This window comes from Microcaecilia unicolor, chromosome 9 (assembly GCF_901765095.1).
Source record: "Microcaecilia unicolor chromosome 9, aMicUni1.1, whole genome shotgun sequence".
In the NCBI taxonomy this organism is placed as follows: domain Eukaryota; kingdom Metazoa; phylum Chordata; class Amphibia; order Gymnophiona; family Siphonopidae; genus Microcaecilia; species Microcaecilia unicolor.
Window position 1 is genome coordinate 31,205,203 of NC_044039.1, and position 20,150 is coordinate 31,225,352.

The 20,150-nt window shown below is 44.7% G+C and overlaps 1 protein-coding gene across 1 annotated transcript in view; it reads left to right on the top strand.

The window, feature by feature from the left end:
* The first annotated feature begins 282 nt into the window (after window positions 1-282).
* The window catches only part of LOC115477644 (sodium-coupled monocarboxylate transporter 1-like), an 81,831-nt gene continuing 61,963 nt past the window's right edge, over window positions 283-20,150 (top strand). The window contains exons 1-2 of the mRNA XM_030214658.1: window positions 283-807; window positions 19,590-19,655. Of these exons, the coding sequence (XP_030070518.1) occupies window positions 457-807; window positions 19,590-19,655 (417 nt within the window). The 5' untranslated portion in view covers window positions 283-456. The remainder of the gene's footprint in view (window positions 808-19,589; window positions 19,656-20,150) is intronic.

The following is a 20,150-nucleotide window of genomic DNA, read 5'->3' on the forward strand; positions in this document are numbered from 1 at the left end:
ACAGGCACAACTGGATCCCAGGAAGGACAGACATTCACCCAAGGAAGACAGCCTGCAAGGAGACTCTGCAGAGGCACAAGTGGATCTCAGGGAGACCAGTACGCCGTCTGTATCTGTGAGGAGACCCTAGCCCAGCCCTTACTGGCACGGCAGGACAGGCACCACGGGTCCCAGGAAAGTTGCTCAATCTTTGTGCTGGGCAGGACTCCAGCATCCTCCCAGTTTCTCGTGGATAGCTCCGGGCACTTTCTAACTGTAGCTCAGCCAGGCTTGAGAGGAAGCTTTCTGATTCAATTAGTCACTGCTCAGGTGATCGGACTAAACAATCAGAGAAGTGGAGTTTACTTTTATATATTTTCTTTTTTACTTTCCCCTTCCTTGGGCTCTGGCTGGCCACCCAGAGGTCTCTCTCTTGTACATACTCGTATCTCCCTGCCGAATCTCCTTCACGGAGTGATGAGCTCCGCCCGGGCTATTGGATCCTTTGCGGTCTGGGACTATGTGGTCTTCTCCGGGATGCTGCTCATCTCTGCTGCCATCGGTATTTATTATGCGTTTGCCGGTGGCGGCCAGAAAACCTCCAAAGAATTCCTAATGGGAGGTCGGAGAATGACCGCTGTCCCGGTGGCACTGTCCCTCACTGCCAGTTTCATGTCTGCTGTCACTGTCCTGGGCACTCCATCAGAGGTCTATCGATTTGGGGCCATGTTTACACTCTTTGCCTTTACTTATGCCCTGGTGGTCTTGGCTAGCTCGGAGATCTTCCTTCCCGTGTTCTACCGGCTGGGAATCACCAGCACCTATGAGGTAAGAGGCTTTCTGCACCCTTGCTCCAAACTGGGGGTTTAACGCAAGATTTTAGCTCAGATTAGAAACTTTTATACCCTTAAAAGGTTTGAAAGCCAACCAACAAGAAGGCTTCCCAAATCTGGCTTCAATAGTCCAATTTGGCATCCTTGTATTACTTTTACTTAAAAAAATCTATTTATGTTCAGTTATGGTAAGTTCTTCTCCACCTCCTAGAAAGGATTGCTACCCAAGTTATGGGTTTCTGTAACCAGTGACTGATGCTAGATTATGTTTATTATATCGCTTCACCTGTCTCTGTAGCAAGGTATGTCCCTGTTCTGTGAATAGTTTACATTTGGAAATTACTGAACAGACTGTGGAGCTCAGGGTGAATGCTGGTTGTCTGTGTTGTTGTCCCAATCCGCCACCTTTTGTAAGCCATTCAAGAGCTTACCTTGATTTTTCAATTCTAGCCCATAAATGCATTCCTCTCCATTCTGACTCTGGTTGGATGTTTTGTTGCTATTTTATAAAGGGTATTTTGAGGTTTGCAGAAGAAACAAATTGTAAAAGCTCATGGATCTTACAACATGTCAATCCCTCTCTGCTTATTTATTTGTTGCATTTGTATCCCACATTTTCCCACCTATTTGCAGGCTCAATGTGGCTTACATTGCTCCGTCGTGGCAATCGCCATTCCAGAGTGAGAGATGTAAGTGGTATTACATAGAGAACATGAATAACAAAATAAAATTAAGCAAACAGGTATAAAGAGATCATATTCGGAATAATAGATAAAGTGGTAATACGTTAAAGTTCATATGAAGGATAGTTGCGTTATGCCTTGTTGAACAGGCAGGTTTTCAGTGATTTCCGAAAGTTGGTTAGGTCACGCTGGTTTTTCACGTCAAGTGGTAATGCATTCCATAGCTGCGCGCCTATGTAGGAAAAGCTGGTTTGCAGCTGGGGAAATGGAGATTTAGGAATGTGCATGCTGATCTTTTAGTATTCCTGGGTGGCAAGTCTATGAGGTCTAACATGTAAACATGTATTGCATGTCCCCCCCCCCCCCTCCCCTTCTACAGCAGCACCACTGGGTCCTGATTTTCTACAGGATTCCAACACAAAATTGTTACACTGATGCATGAGGTTCTTCATTCTGGAGTTCCTCCTATCTTTCATCAAATATTGTCCCCTATCGACCCTTCCATACCTTGCACTCCCCTGTAGGAAATCAGCTACAAAATCCTGAATGGTGTGGAGTGTGTAGAAGTGAACTGATTTTTCACTCATTCAAAAATGACAAAGACCAGGGGACACTCAATGAAATTGCATGGAAATACTTTTAAACTAAACAGAAAGAAATATTTTTTCACTCAAAGCATAGCTAAGCTCTGGAACTTGTCGCCAGAAGTTGTGGTTTAAAAAATTCTGGACAAGTTCCTGGAGGAAAAGTCCATAGTCTGTTATTGAGATGGACATGGGGGAAGCAACTGTTTGCTCTGGGAGTGGTAGCATGGAATGATGCTTCTAACTGGGTTCCTGCCAGATTCTTCTGACTTGGATTGGCTAGTGTTAGAAGCAGGATACTGGGCTGGAAGCAGGATACTGGGCTGTCCCAGTATGGCTATTCTTATGTTCTTACGTAATCCCCTCTGTCTATTGTTTACAGTTAGAATCCAAGAGACACTCTGCCTTTTTCTTCACGCTACCTCCCTCTGGAAACCTTTACCAGCAGAATTCAGATCTGAAACTTACTACCTTCAGTTCCGGGTCCCCTGAAAACTTAACTTTTTTTTTGTTAACCTTCCCTGGGAACAATTGATGCAGAGGCAGTGAGTGGGCAGATGCATACCTTCTAGTTTATCTCTTTCTCTTCTTCAAATGCAGAGTTTCCCCCAAGTCTGGTCCTGGAGTACCCCTTGCCAGTCAGGTTTTCAGGATGTCCACAATGAATATGCATGCACTTGATTTGCATACACTGCCTTCATTATATGCAAATCTCTTTCATGGATATTCATTGTGGATATCCTGAAAATCTGACTGCTCTAAATGTATCTTCTTCTATATTAATTGTAGTTCCTTTCTTATTTTCTGTTTTCTGTGACCAATGATTTTATTTGTATTGTAAACCACTTCGATTCTTGGTCTGAGAGGTGGTATATCAAGCACTGATTAAACATAAAATTTTGGGGCTAGAGTCTATATGTGGTGCCTGAAAATTCCACGTTGAAAAAAATAAGCCTGAGCATATTCTCTATAGTACGCCTAAATTTTATAGAATAGGCTTAAATTTCCACGCGGTATATAGAATTATGCCGAGCACCTCTCCATGTGACCAAATTTAGTTATGGCCATTTATGCCACATTTTACTTGGTGTAAATCCCGAAGCCTAAATTAGGCGCAGAGCGGGTGTACTCCATGACAGTGTGCATAGATTTTAGAAACGTCCACACCCTGCTCATGGCCTCGCCCCCTTTTCAAATATGCAACATAGAATTCGTGTTTTAGAATAGGTTTAGTGAGTTGTGTGAGTAAATCTTAATTAATGCCAATTAGTGCTTAACATCCAATTGGCAGCGCTGATTAGCTAGTTAACCAACTGAGTTACAGTGTTATAGAATGCGCTTCAATTTCCATGCAGAAATTAAGGCGTCATATATAGAATCTGGCAGACGGTGCTCAAAATTGTGTGTACAATTGCGCAATTATCCTAATAGTGCCAATAATTGGGTGCTAACAATAAACTATTGACGCTGGCAACAATTTGGATTTACATGCACATCTTTCTGAACGCTGTTCTATAAAGATGCACATGTAAATCTCTGAGGGCCCCTTTTACCAAGCTCGGGCAAAAAGGGGGCCTGAACTGGCATCGGCGTGCATTTTTGATGCGCACCGAGGCCCCCTTTTACAGCAGCACTTAAAAGGTATGCCTTTCTTTTTGAAAGAAATGGCCATGTGGTAAGTGAAGCGCTTGCCGCACTGCCATTTCAGAGGGCAGCCCCTTACCACCACCTATTGAGGTGGTGGTAAGAGCTCCTGTGCTAACCCGGCAGTAACCGGACAGCGTGTGGCACTGCCCGATTACTGCCGGGTACACACCGGCGCTACAAAAAGAAATATATTTTCGTAGCGCCGGATATGACAGCACGCTGGGAGTGGGAACTACCGTCGGGGCTGCTGTGGTAACCTGGCAGTAGTTCCTTTTTAGCCCGCTTTGGGCTTACCGCTGCTTTGTAAAAGGGGCCCTTAGTGAGCAACTGAAAGGGGGCAAATTTAGACATGAGGATTTACACCACATTTCGGTTGGCTTAAGTCCTCACACCAAAGGTTGGGGGGCTGATACTGGCACTACGCACTATTCTATAATTGGTGTGTACCTCGGAGTGCCATTTATAGAATAGCGCTCAGCATTCATTTTTTTTTTTTGGTGACCAAATTTGGGCACCTTTATAGAATCTGGCCCATTGTTGTAATTCCGTAATGATCTTGCGCCTGTTGATCAGTTATTATTTATTTATTTGTAACATTTATACCCCGCACTTTCCCACTCATTAGCAGGTTCAATGCGGCTTACATAGTAAAACAGGTTAACAAAGTCATGTAGAATGGGGAGCAGCTGTAATATAGCAAGTAAAGAGGTGGTCGTTATGTGTGGATAGGTAAGAAGGGCAAGGAAGGAGGATGGAAGAGGTAGGGGAATGGGAGGAGGGTGTGTATTGGGATTAACATGTAGTTTAGTATGATCAGCAGACGTGGTGCTTAGATGAAGATGAAGATGAAGAGAGACTTGCTGACCTGAACATGTATACCCTGGAGGAAAGGAGGAACAGGGGTGATATGATACAGACGTTCAAATATTTGAAAGGTATTAATCTGCAAACGAATCTTTTCCGGAGATGGGAAGGCGGTAGAACGAGAGGACATGAAATGAGATTGAAGGGGGGCAGACTCAGAAAAGATGTCAGGAAGTATTTTTTCACGGAGAGGATGGTGGATGCTTGGAATGCCCTCCCGCGGGAGGTGGTGGCGATGAAAACAGTAACGGAATTCAAACATGCGTGGGATATGCATAAAGGAATCCTGTGCAGAAGGAATGGATCCTCAGAAGCTTAGCTACAATTGGGTGGCAGAGCAGGTGGGGGGAAGAGGGGTTGGTGGTTGGGAGGCGAGGATAGGGGAGGGCAGACTTTTATACGGTCTGTGCCAGAGCCGGTGATGGAAGGCGGGAACGGTGGTTGGGAGGCAGGAAAAACTGCTGGGCAGACTTATACGGTCTGTGCCCTGAGAAAGACAGGTACAAATCAAGGTAAGGTATACACATGAGTTTATCTTGGGCAGACTGGATGGACCGTGCAGGTCTTTTTCTGCCGTCATCTACTATGTTACTATGTTACTATGATGTTAACTCCAGCTGGAGAGATTTCTAGGGTCTGTGTCCCACGTGGAGGGGCACAATCGAACGGGGCCGGCCATCTATATGGCCGGCCCCGTAAAGCAGCGTCCCAACCGTATTATCGAAATAAGATAGCCGGCTAGCTTTCATTTCGATAATACGGTCGGAGCCGGCCAAATCTCAACATTTGGGCCGGCTTTAGAGATGGCCGGCATTGGTTTCCAGCGATAATGGAAACTAATGCCGGCCATCTCAATCCCGTCCAAATCCAAGGTATTTGGTCGTGGGAGGAGCCAGCATTTGTAGTGCACTGGTCCCCCTCACATGCCAAGACACCAACCGGGCACTCTAGGGGGCGCTGCAGTGGACTTCACAAATTGCTCCCAGGTGCATACCTCCCTTACCTTGTGTGCTGAGCCCCCCAAATCCCCCCCAAAACCCACTTCCCACAACTGTACACCACTACCATAGCCCTTAGGGGTGAAGGGGGGCACCTACTGTACCTGTGGGTACAGTGGGTTTTGGGGGGGGGTTGGAGGGCTCCCATTTACCACCACAAGTGTAACAGGAAGGGGGGGATGGGCCTGGGTCCACCTGCCTAAAGTGCACTGCAGTACCCACTAAAACTGCTCCATGGACCTGCATACTGCTGTCAGGGAGCTGGGTATGACATTTCAGGCTGGCAAAAAAATGTTTTGGTTTTTTTGGGTGGGAGGGGGTTGTTGACCACTAGGGGAATAAGGGGAGGTGATCCCCGATTCTCTCCGGTGGTCATCTGGTCAATTGGGGTACTTATTTGAGGCTTGGTCCTAATAATAAATGGACCAAGTGAAGCCGGCAAAGTGCTCGTTAGAGCCGGCCTTCTTTTTTCCATTATCGGCCGAAGTCGGCCATCTCATAACCACGCCCCCATCCCGCCTTCCGTACCCTTCCGAAATGCCCCCTTTAACTTTGGCCGGCTCTGCGATGGAAAGCAGTTGGAGCCAGCCAAAATCGGCTTTCGATTATACCGATTTGGCCGGGTTTAGGAGATGGCTGGCCATCTCCCGATTTGTGTCGGAAGATGGCCGGCCATCTCCTTCGAAAATAAGCAGGGTAGTAACACAGTAAATGATGGCAGATAAAGACCTAAACGGTTCATCCAGTCTGCCTAACAGTCACACTCATGATCAAGTCATGATTAAACCAGCAATGAATATAATATAAAATACTTGATCAACGTCTCTCTTTGGCATTTCTGGGACACAGACTGTTGAAGTCTGCCCAGCCTTGTCCTTAGTTTCCAACTACTGAAGTTGTCGATGAAGCCCACTCCAGCCTATCCAAATCTATCTTGTCAATTGTGGGACACAGGCCATAAAAGTCTGCTCAGCACTGTCCTTATCTTCCATACTGGACTCAGACTGTACAAGCCTGCCCAGCACCGGCCTTAGTTCTTCCGAGTCAGAGTTGCCATCTAAAGTGCCACTCGACAGGCAAACACACATGCAACCATTTAAGTTGTTTTTTTTAAATATATATATATATATATATATATATATATATATATATATATATATATTGTAAGGAATATGCCGAAAGGAAGAGGGACCCCAGCTACCCACTGGAGAAAAGAGAGCCGGAGGGTAGGAGGGAAGACCCTAGGGATGCTCAGGTTTTGCCCAAAAGGGACATAAAGATGGGAAACTACAACTCCCAGAAGGCCACAGGAGAGCTCCGGGGGAGGAGAAGTAGGGTGCAGAACCAAGGAGCTCCAGAAGAGGGCCGCCAGGAAAAAGGAAAAGCTGATTCTCCCACCTGGTGGAGGAGGTGGTGGAACCGGTGGCAGGAGAAGGAAAAGCAGCCTAGCAGAGTTAATGAAGAAAAGTGTAATCAGCTAGAAAAGGGGTGGGGGGGGGGGGAGAAAATGGACTGGGCTACTGAAGGAGAAGGGGAGAAGGACCCAGAGGAGATGGAGCAAGAGGAGGCTGGGCTGGTCTTAGACGAACCCATGGAGCTCTTGGCTATGGCTCAGCCAGCACTGGAGGTATAGGGGAGAGGCCTGGGTCAAAGCGGGAGGAGGTCAGGAGAATAGAGACTGACCCAGAGGGTGGGACCCAAGGCTTTGAGCCCGCGCAAAGGCTGACTTTATTGAGCTGTGCTGAGAGAAGCCTGGCTGTACTGGGACTGTGTTTGAAACAGCCTAGCTCCATTGAACTGTGCTGAGAGAAGCCTGGCTGTAATTGGACTGTGTTAGAAACAACCTGACTTTATTGAGCTGTGCTGAGAGGATCCTGGCTGTACTTGGACTGTGTTTGAAACAGCCTAGCTCCATTGAACTGTGCTGAGAGAAGCCTGGCTGTAATTGGACTGTGTTAGAAACAGCCTGACTTTATTGAGCTGTGCTGAGAGAAGTCTGGCTGTAATTGGACTGTGTTAGAAACAGCCTGACTTTATTGAGCTGTGCTGAGAGAAGCCTGGCTGTACTTGGACTGTGTTTGAAACAGCCTAGCTCCATTGAACTGTGCTGAGAGAAGCCTGGCTGTAATTGGACTGTGTTAGAAACAGCCTGACTTTATTGAGCTGTGCTGAGAGAACCCTGGCTGTAATTGGACTGGGTTTAAAACAGCCGAGGAGCTGTTGAAGAAAAGGGGGCTGGGTTGCAAATCCCAAAAACAGGCCCAAGAAAGAAGAAGAAACACATAAAGAGGAAAACAGAGAGCTCGGTGCTGGTGGTGAGGAGGCTTCACGGACTTAGCCAGTAGGAGCATTGTTTACAATATATATATATATCATTCATTTTCTAATTTGAGATCCTCTGTGTTGATCCTATGCCTTTTTGAATTCCATCACAGTTCTTTTCTTCATCACCTCTCACATATGACAAGACAGACCAGGAGGGGCTGGAGTGGGTTTCAATGGCAGCTCCAGTAGTTGGGAAGAATAGCCAGTGTTGGGCAGACTTCTATGGTCTGTGTTTTAAAAATGGTAAAAGATAGATAAGGATCAAGTATGCGTTTTTATACTAAATTTATATTGTATGCTATGAGCGCAGGTGCTGTGTATTTCAGTGGGGGAGGGGAAGGCATCTTAAAATAGTTTTAGTGAATAAAATGTTAATAATACTGTTGGATTGTTGATTTAATCATGAATTGATCATGACTGTTGGGCAGACTGGACAAACCGTGCAAATATTTATTTACCATCATTTACTAAGTTACTATCCAGCTTATTTTCGAAACGAGATCGCCGGCCATCTTCCGACACAAATCTGGAGATGGCCGCCAATCTCCTGAAGTCGTCCAAATCGGTATAATCGAAAGCCGATTTTGGCCGGCTTCAACTGCATTCCATCGTAGAGCAGGCGAAAGTTCAAGGGGGCATGTCGGCACTGTAGCGAAGGCAAGACGGGGGCGGGATGGGAGCATGCGTTGAGATGGCCGGCTTTGCCCAACAATGGAAAAAGAAAGCCGGCCTTGACGAGCATTTCACCGGCTTCACTTGGTCCCTTTTTGTTCAGGTCCAAGTCCCAAAAAAGTGCCCGAACTGATCAGATGACCACCGGAGGGAATCGGGGATCACCAACCCCCTCCCACCCTCAAAAAAACAACTTTAAAAACTTTTTTTGCCAGCCTCAAATGTCATACTCAGGTCCATCACAGTACCCAGTTTTTTGTGGGTACAGTGGACCAGGCAGGCAGACCCAGGCTCATCCCCCCTACCTGTTACACTTGTGGTGGAAAATGGGAGCCCTTCAAAACCTACCCGAAACCCACTGTACCCACATGTAGGTGCCCCCCTTCACCCCTTAGGGCTATGGTAGTGGTGTATAGTTGTGGGGAGTGGGTTTTGGGGGGGGGGGGGGTTGGGGGTGCTCAGCACCCAAGGTAAGGGAGCTATGCACCTTCATTTGTTAAAGCAAAATACAAAAAGTCTTTATCATCCTCATTTTCCTCTCAGGAGTGTCAATATGGTATTCTCTGCCTGTTGGGTTAAGGCCAATTTGTTCTTATGCATTATTCCGGAAACATCTGAAGACTTGTTTAAAACATTTTTCAGTTAGGTTTTATTTCTTTTTAGCTTTTATTTTCTTCTATTATTTCTGGTTAAATCACTTTGAATATTGACCCGTTTGCGTACAGATTTTGGGCACCTAATTTTTATAGACTTATCTCTCGTTGTATACGTATTCCTACAGGTTATAAAATACACATATACACACATGGGGTGATTTTTATGTGGCAAGGGCATGAGTAAATGTGGTATTCTAGTCATTTCTGCCTGTATGCGAACACAGCCACCCGTAAATGATCAGTTTCTGTCTCATTCTGTATTGCATCACAGAGGGGATATGCAGAATGAGAAAAAAAAGACATAATTTTGGACTGAGGATGATACTTTTGTTAAGATAAGCCTGTGACTCTATTACAGACATCAAATTTCCCACATTTGATGGTATATTTATAACCTTGTTTTATGGGACACAGCTCATTTTCAAAAGAGAAAAATGTTTAAAAAGTGGCATATAGCAGAATTTGGATGTTTCGCTTGCCAAAATGTTCAAATCGCTATTTTTGAAACCTATCTTGCAGATGCTTATCTATGCATTTCATCTGTAGTGCATCTAAAAACCAAGGGGATGTGACAGCCATGTGCTAAGGGTGGGATCTGGGCTTTCCTAGCACTTGTATGTTTTTCTGCCATAATGGAACAAAACAAATATGTCCAGGACTAAAACTAAGACAATTTGACCTAGACTTGTTTTAATAATGACTAAACCACAAAAAGTGCCCTAAATGACCAGCTGATCATCGGAGGAATAAAGGAATGACCCCCTTATACCCCCAGTGGTCACTGACCCTCCTCCCACCCACCCCCGCAAAATATGACTGCTTCAAATATTATGACCAGTCCTATTAGAGCAGCAAGCAGGTCCCTGGAGTAGCCTAGTGGTCACTGCAATGCACTGTGGCAAAGGGGACTCAGGCCCATAATCCCCTCTAACTGTTACACTTGTGGTGGAAAGTGTCGGCCCTCCAAAACCCACCAAAAAAACTACTGTACCTACATAGAGGTGATGCCTGCAGCCATAAGGACTATTGTAGTGGTGTACAGTAGGTTTTTGGTGAGATTTGGAGGGCTCCCAAAACAATATAAGGGAGTAATGTGTACCTGGGAGCTTTTAAGTGAAGTCCACTGCAGTGCCCCCTAGGGTGCCTCATTGCTCTGCTGGGATGTCTAAGTGGCCAGTCTACTAAGAATGCTGGCTCCTCCTACATCCCAATGGCTTGATTTTGTGTGTTTTTCACTTGGATGTTTTTTTTTTATTTATGGACCAAAAAGATAAACATACAGTGCACAAAAACATCTAGCAAATAGCCATTTTTGAAAAAAAAAAAAAAGGACGTTTTGCTGTTTCAAAAATCGCCATTTGTCATTTAGATTCTGGAGGTTTTCAGCAAAATATCCAAAGTCAGACTTAGACATCATATTAAAAATGCCCCTCCATGTATGTGATTTGTCTTTATAAATTAAGCATAAATTATTAGCCACTTTTTTGACATTTCACAGATGTGTCTTGTTATGAAATTACCCCCAGAAAGACAGATGGTTTCTGTTGCTTCCTAGTAATCTTCCCTCTTGTTGAACAAACTTTTAGTCACCTTGCAGCTCTTCAACTGTTTTAAATTTTAAATTAAGATTGACGAAAAAAGTTAGGAGCTAAGTAGTCATGGCTTCAGCTCAGTGCCTGTCATTCAGTCTTCCTTCTCTATGAAAGTAAGCAGGACTAAATTAGGTTGGATGAAAGCGTGGTGAGGAATGGAATGCAGGGATTTTCACAGATCTAGAGCTCAATAGCAACCTGTGATCACCACGTTTTCCTATTCTCACCAGTCTCTCTCATGCTGGGAGGAAGTGGGGTGCAAATTCCTGATCCAACTCCCTTTTCTTGCCACTGGCCCCTGCTACAGAGTCTTTTTCAGCCCTGTGCAATGTGACTGATGTGGAGCCCCTCCAGCCCTAGGGCCCGATGAAGTTACACTATTGGAGCTAGATTATACATATCACGCCTAAAAAATCAGCGCCAAAATGAAATTTGACTAAGCATATTCTATAAAGTATGCCTTAATTTAGGTGTACTTTATAGAATAAGCCTAAATTTCCATGTGGTATATAGAATATGCTGGACAATGGTCCGTGTGACTAAATTTAGTCACGGGCAGTTACGCTAAATAAAATCTTGGTGTAAATCCTGATGCCTAAACTATGCATGGACCGGGTGTATTCTATAACAACGTGCATAGATTTTAGAAACACCCATGACCCACCCATTCCACACCCATGGCCACGCCCACTTTTCAACTATGCAACTTAGAATTTACAAGCACCAGATTACAGAATACTCTTAGACAGTTCTGCACGTAAATTCTAATTAATGTCAATTAGTGCTGATAATTGGGTGTTAACATCCAAATATCAGCAATGATTAGCTTGTTAACCAATTAGCTTATGTGCATTGTTATTATGGAATACACTTCGATTTCTGTGTGAAAATCTCGACGTGATTTATAGAATCCCGGGGCTGATGTTTCTCAAAAGAAGGTCTTGGATGGGACTCCACCAAGTCAATTCATACCAGTTTGTCAATCCTTTGCCCTTACCCTTTCTTTTCTTAATCCCCTTGTGTAGCTTGTGTCACGTAGCAGTCATGTAAAAAAAAAAGGGGGTGGGGAATTGATGGAATGTTGAACTTTTCTACAATGCAAAATGCATAGCATCCTAATCCTTGTTTTAAATTAGGGGTTCAGAGACCCCCAAGAAGGCTGGAGTGACCTTAAATCTGACTCCATCTCTAAATAGCACTAGTACTGGGGTAATCAAGGAGTTGTGAAGTTCTAAAAGGAATTGCCACTAAGAGAGATGTTAGGTCTAAGGAAAAGATACCAGCCTTATGACAAACTGGATTTAGATTACAAGTTATACAATGCAGCGAAAGATAGCCTGATACAGCAAAAGCATTTATACTTACAGCCTTTCATCATTAAGTGAAGCCCACAGAACATCATTTGGGATGAGGAGTTTATTTGCCAGGATACAAGTCAAATCAGTGACTGACAACAGGCACGTACAATCAATTAGTTATAGGAATATAATAATCCAGCTGCAAACAGGTGTTAATTAGTTCTTAATCTTTTATAATTTCTTTTACCAATTAGAGGTTTTACAAGGGAAAGCAATTAGGTAATTTGTCAATTCTGCTGGACACATTGGTTTCCCTTGGAGAGAGAGAGTGGCAACCCTTCTCTCTAACTTAAACCAGGAAATACCCTGATTTTTATAGGTGCCCTCAGGATATGGATAATATGACATGGTTGTCACTGATTGGCTCATGCTAATGAGTAGCTTTTATCTTGCTAACATGGTTTTGTCTCTAGCTCACTTGACCACAAATCTTAAGCAAGACCCTGCATCCAGCTACACCTTTCCTTTCTCACACCATGGCTGACCACAATCCTGCTCACAGGAAAGTCTCCCTCCCCTCTTGGACAGCTAGTTCCCTATTTTCTTTGCACCTGGCATGACTCACTCATTTCTCAACTTGTTTTCCTAACTTACATTAGAGAAAATTCCACTTTGTAACAGATACGGCTTCCATTTTGTGCTGAAATCCTCCATTTTGTTTCCATATCTATTGACCTAACTTTTCCTAATTTAGCTTATTTAGGCCTCAATCCGGGCTACAAACTAGGCCATACTTTTCCAGTAAGCTCCCAGTTATGTCAGCCATCAGATTTCTGACTCAGCCAAGGTCTGTAATGGCCTGAGCTCTATGACTGGGCCCGCCACCATTCCAGTGGGGGGGGGGGGGGGGGGGGGGTCTCTGGCTGTAACATAATTATACATCCTTTACAATGAAATTAGATTATTGATAAAAATGGAAAGGGAATGGGACTTAATATACTGCCTTTCTGTGAGTTTTGCAACTCCATTCAAGGTGGTTGACATGTTATAAATTTATAAATGATTTGGAGATAGGAGTAACTAGCAAGGTAATTAAATTTGCTGATGACACAAAGTTATTCAAAGTTGTTAAATCGCTACAGGATTGTGAAAAATTACCTTACGAGACTGGGAGACTGGGCGGCTAGATGGCAGATGATGTTTAATGTGAGCAAGTGCAAGGTGATGCATGTGGGAAAAAAAGAACCCGAATTATAGCTACGTCATGCAAGGTTCCATGTTAAGAGTTACGGACCAAGAAAGGGATCTGGGTGTCGTTGTCGATAATACACTGAAACCTTCTGCTCAGTGTGCTGCTGCGGCTAGGAAAGCGAATACAATGTTGGGTATTATTAGGAAAGGTATGGAAAACAGTTGTGAGGATGTTATAATGCCATTGTATAGCTCCATGGTGCGACCGCACCTTGAGTATTGTGTTCAATTCTGGTCGCTGCATCTCAAGAAAGATATAGTAGAATTGGAAAAGGTGCAGCAAAGGGCGACTAAAATGATAGCGGGGATGGGACGACTTCCCTATGAAGAAAGATTAAGGAGGTTAGGGCTATTCAGCTTGGAGAAGAGACGGCTGAGGGGAGACATGATAGAGGTATATAAAATAATGAGTGGAGTGGAACAGGTGGATGTGAAGCGTCTGTTCACGCTTTCCAAAAATACTAGGACTAGGGGGCATGCGATGAAACTACAGTGTAGTAAATTTAAAACAAATCGGAGAAAAATTTTCTTCACCCAACATATAATTAAACTCTGGAATTCGTTGCCGGAGAAAGTGTGAAGGCGGTTAGCTTAGCAGAGTTTAAAAAGGGGTTGGACGGTTTCCTAAAGGACAAGTTCATAAACCGCTACTAAATGGACTTGGGAAAAATCCACAATTCCGGGAATAACATGTATAGAATGTTTGTACGTTGGGAAGCTTGCCAGGTGTCCTTGGCCTGGATTGGCCGCTGTCGTGGACAGGATGGTGGGCTTGATGGACCCTTGGTCTTTTCCCAGTATGGCATTACTTATGTACTTATTTGTACCTGGGGTAATGGAAGGTTGGGTGATTTGCCCAAAGTCACAAGGAGCTACAGTAGGAATTGAACACAGTTCCCTAGGAAAAAAGGACTTTTTTAAGGGGCCAGAAAATGAATGTGCGCTAAAATTGAAACCAGCGCATGTCTATTTTCAGCCTGACATCTTACCACCACCCATTGACCTAGCGGTAAGGGCTCACATGCTATACGTGCGGTAACCAGTTGGCGTATGCCAATTGCTGATTAATGCCAGAAACACCACACAGGATAGGAAATAAAAAAATTATTTGTCCTGGTGTTATAGGCACAAGCCAAATCTAAATTACCACCAGGGGGTGGGCTAGCCTGGCAGTAGTCTCGTTTTGGTGTGCGCTGCACATGCATAGAGCCTACCACGCCTTTTTAAAAGGGCCCATACTAGACATACCGGGATTGAAAATCCAAAGGGCCCTTTTACTAAGCAGCAGTAAGCCCACTCCGAGCTTACAGCGTGCCAATCTGGAGCGTCTGCGGGCCCAACATGGGCACCGCTGGTAGTTCCACCCCCCAGTGCATGGCATTTCCAGCACTAGTGGATATATTTAAATATTTAAAAAATATTTCCTCAGGGGATTACCCGGTGTAATTGGGCAGCACTATGTGGTACCCGGTTACTGCCAGATGATTTCTACTGTCAGCTAAAAACGCTACCACGGTTTAGTAAAAGACCCCCTATCTGCGGTTCTATGAAGAATTCACACCTTTTATAGATTTACACGTAGCTCCGATTCCTGCACCCAAACTTTGGGTGCCAGACTAATGCCTGCTGTAACCTGGTATAAATGCTGGCGCTCAATTATTGATGGTTCAGAACTCATTCAATTAATTTGCGCGAGCATCTTGGGAGTGCACACAAATCTGGGCACCATATAGAATCCAGGGAATGAATTTTTGCAGGATAGCAGTTAGAATCAGCCTTGCCTTTAAGAATCTGAAATTGGATCCCACAAATAAATGTAATTTCCCCCCCCCCCCCCCCCCCTCCGATATTCAAATGCAAAGTAGAGAAGGAGTGGGGAAGGTAGGCTCTTTCCAAACAGAGAGAAAGGCGTATGATTAAAAAAGTTTATTGGTAACATCAAAGAAGGTATGACTCAACACAACCGTGTTTCACAACCCACTAGTCTTTGGATTCATCTGCTGCTGACGCTATGGAAAAGAAGATTCTTTGGGGCAAAACTATACAAATAGGGTAGAGCTGCAGCTCCGAAGGCTCGAACCCCCGATATTCAAAACCATTTAACCGACCAGGGTGGCACTTAACCAGCTATCTGGCGACATTCAGCAGGGGGATAGCTGGTTACACCCCGCTGAATATTTCCAGTTAGCACCTAGGAGATAACCAGCTATTTTGCATGATGTAGCTGGCTATCCCTGATTATTCAATTCATATCCGGCTATTGTAAGCGGCCACATTGGGCTGCTGCTATATCTTTAGCCGGGTTAAAGTTAACCGGCTATCTTCGAATATCGGCGTAGCCGGTTAACTTTCAATCAGCTAAAATTGAATGCTGGTCCCAGGAAATGGCCCAGCATTGAATATCTGAGCTGATCGCCGGCCGTCGGAGTTACCAGGCTCCTTCCTGTGGTCTGAATAAGAAGCCAACTTTTCAAAATGATTGGGGGATGCTAAACCCAATGGACATTACCCCTCCCTGCACAGTGTCAAAAATTGCTCAATATTGGGAGTGCTGAAGCACCCACAGCACCCACACAGCTGTCTCCTATGTCATGTAATATATGGTATATCACATACAATGTGCTCTAGAAGCTTTGTGTAGAAATTTGAAAGAATGTTGTCTCTCCACAAATTCTCCTACCCACCCAAAAACAAACCAAAATATCCCCACTCATTGTGTCCCTGTCACACAAGTACTGGAAATGATATAGAATTGCTTCTGTACATGGTTGGTAAAAGTTGTCAATATTCATGAATAAATTGAATGAGTATTTCTTGCATTCAGTATTTCTTGCAGACCTTTGCAAGCCACATTGAGCCTGCAAATAGGTGGGAAAATGTGGGATACAAGTACAATAAATAAATATCCATGATCCTGGTTTATTTATCATTGAGACCTAGGTTCTGGGAGGAAGAACTATACATATACATATTCAAAGTGAATGGGCTGTGTCGGCATTAGTGCACGGCAGCCGCTAGCATGGCTTAGTAAACAGGGGGGGATGGAAAGGTGTTGTATCAGTTGCAAAGGAGGGCATGTAAGTATGCTAAAAAAAAATGCTCTGTTCATGCATTATGCTTTACTACATTTTTTTTAGCATACTTACATGCCCTCCTTTGCAACTGATACAACACCTTTCCATCCCCCCCTGTTTACTAAGCCATGCTAGCGGCTGCCGTGCACTAATGCCGACACAGCCCATTCACTTTGAATATGTATATGTATAGTTCTTCCTCCCAGAACCTAGGTCTCAATGATAAATAAACCAGGATCATGGATATTTATTTATTGTACTTGTATCCCACATTTTCCCACCTATTTGCAGGCTCAATGTGGCTTGCAAAGGTCTGTTATGGCAGTGCCGTAACAGGGAAGAAATAAAATTGTTGTAGCAAAGAGATAAAAGAAGACGAGAGGATCTGGTTATGCAGCTGTACAGTGAGACATTCTGAGTAAAGGAGTGTAGAGCGTGTGTTTAAGTAGTTAAGGGTTCTCGTGGTAGGCTTTGTTAAAGAGATAGGTTTTCAAAGCTTTGCGGAAATTTATCATTTTTGAGAGCAGTTTGGATAGTGCAAAGAAGGTGTGAACTAGACATGCTATGTTCTAAGAGCCGAGGAGCCAGTGAGAAGCCTTGGAAGCTAGAAACCCTATATGGGATCCTCTTTAGAGCTTATGGCAGTGGTGTGCTGGAGCTGGCTCGCACTGGCTCCAGAGGCGTAGCCAGACAACAGATTTTGGGTGGGCCTAGGCAAGAAGTGGGTGGGCACCAAGTGTTCCCTTCACCACCCCCCCCCCCCACCACAAAAAAATTATCTCAGCTGGTAAAAAAACGCTCCTTTCCACCTTGGCAGTCTGTAGCAGGCATGCGCCAAAAGCTGAGCATGCGCAGGTGCCGGTATTGTGGACAGTAGCGTTTTCGTTACCATCAGGGGGAAGTCTTCAGTTGGCGGAGCTTGGGATCCCCAACGGCTACAGCTAAATGTGTGCTAATATTGGGTGGGCCTGAGCCCTAAGTGGATGGGCCCCAGCCCACCCAGGCCCACCTGTGGCTACACCACTCACCAGAGCCGTTGTTATTTTTAAAGAATTTTGGGAGACGGTTGTTAAACTTTAACAACCGGCTCCCAAAGATTAGACTGGGTTGGATCAGGTCCCTTCCTGGCACCGTCAACTCCAGCTGCCTGTGGCTTGGACGTCTCACTTAGTTGTTCTCCTCCACTCCGCAGCAGCAAAACAAAGAACAGCTGATGAAACCGTGCATGAGGCCATAGGCCTGCGCATGCCCCTGCCGGCTCCCTTCCTCCTCCCCCTTCTCCAAAACAAGAAGTTACAGCCTGAGGGAAGGGAGGAGGAAGGAAGCCAGCAGCAGCGGCGTGCACAGGGCTATGGCACAGTTTCATGCTGTTTTTTGTTTTGCCCGCCGCCAGCATGAGGGTCGCAGCTCATGGTTCCATTCAGGCTGCCTCAGTACCTGCCCGGGAGGAGAAAGGAAGCCGGCAGAAGCGGGTGCAGGGCTGCAGTTCAAGGTTAGATTGAGAACAGGAGATACATGAAGCCAAGTTCATTCCACAGAGGTTAGTCTCTTTCCCCTACTCCGCGCAGCCATCATCCCTATACATTCAAAACAAAGCAAACAGTCCTTTGAGCTGCTGCATCCATGTTGTCGTTCTTTACTGTTGGTAACATTTTTATTTAATCTTACTTATATGTTCAAACATGCTATCTTGTGCAGCATACAGATGTACACAGAGGAAGTATAATAATGGAATAACTCAGTGGCGTTCCTAGGGGGGCTGACACCCGGGGCGGATCGCCGATGCGCCCCGCCCCCCCGGGTGCAGCACCCCCCCGGATGCAGTGCAGCCTCCCCCCCGGCGAAAGGACACCCACACAAAGGAACCCCCCCCCCCCCCCCCCCCGGAAGTAACTTGTTCCAGGGCAGAGAAGAAGCATGGAACAACAGAGGACAGGCGCGCGCGGCACCCCGCAGCGGCGTGCACCCAGGGCGGACCGCACCTACCGCCCCCCTCCTAGGAACGCCACTGGAATAACTTTTCATAGGTAGAATAGCAATTTGTTATAAATTGTAATTAGTGTATCATTTGGAGGAGGGGCTGGTTACAGGGACACTCTAGCACGTGTTGTATTAATGCAGAGATTTTTTTTTCTCCTAGTAAAGGGCCACTAAAAACAGGCATCAAGCTATGAGAATCAGGTGCTCAACATCCAGAGTTTCTATTTATTTACTTATTTTAAGCTATTTATGACATTTATATTATCCTGCATTAAACATGAATTAGGTTGAAACATGGGAGCATTTAAAATCTTTTTTTTCCTGTGCCTAGATTAAAAGAGAAAGATAGTCGGCATCTCTGCCAGCAGAGGTATGCCTAGCATGTCCGCATGGGGGGAGGAGGGGAGAGTGAGTAATGCATTGCCCCCCCCCCCCAAAAAAAAAAAATTGTACGGCTGGCTACGGCCGGAGAGAGAGCCTGTTGTTAAAAATTTTCCAGCACGCCACTGGCTTGTGGGCTAAATTCAGTAAATGGTGTCCAAATGTGGGTGCTGACAAAATGAGCGCTAAGCGCTATTCTATAAATAGCGTGCTGAGTTGGGCACCGTTTATAGGATCCATGCCCAGTTTTGGGTGAGAAGGTTTACACCAACTGAAACTGGGTGTAAATCCTCACACCTAAATTAGCACAGATCTGCTGCATTCTATAATACTATGTGCAAATTCTACGACTGCTCCGCCCATGTCATTCCAATGGCCACACCCACTTTTCAGATACACGTTTAAAACTTTACGTGCACATCTTTATAGAATACTAACTAGGAAGATGCACCTGTAAATTCAAATTGATGCCAATAAGCACCAATAATTGAAGCAGCCAATTATTGGCGCTAATTGACTTGTTAGTCTATTAAATTATGCATGGAAATTGGGCACGTGCCCAAATTTGCATGCACAATTTTGAGCACCGTATATAGAATTTGGGGGAAATACCTCTAGCTGCGCTTACTTCTTAGGCAGTTTTCATTAGGTGTATATTTCCAAAAGTTTGAACCAAGTCCAACATGCTCGTTTGGGATACTACATTTCTACATCTCCAGCTGTCGCCTGTGGAAAAAATTAATTTTGTGCACTTTACATCTCTCTTTTACAGTATTTGGAACTTCGTTTCAATAAAGTTGTGCGACTCCTTGGGACGATACTTTTCATCATACAGACAGTAAGTTCCTTGATTCTTGGCATTAAGAATCCTTATAGTGTACAGTATTTGTGATCAGTTTCAGAAGTGAAAATATTTTGTTGTATGAAGCAGCCCTGAATTAACCATTAAGCAAAATAAGCATGTGCTTAGGGCACCAAGGCAAGGGGGGCACCACAGAGTTTTTTTCCACTGTCTATCATGCCCTTAACTCTTTTACTGCCATTTGCCACACCCATTGTCCAGCATATTAACATAAGAACGTAAGTATTGCCATACTGGGACAGACTGAAGGTCCATCAAGCCCAGCATCCTGTTTCCAACAGTGACCAATCCAGGTCACAATACCTGACAAGATCCCAAAAAAGTACAATACATTTTATGCTGCTTATCCTAGAAATAAGCAGTGGATTTTCCACAAGTCCATTTTAATAATGGTCTATGGACTTTTCTTTTAGGAAGCCATCCAAACCTTTTTTAAACCCTGCTAAGCTAACTGATTTTACTACATAAGTA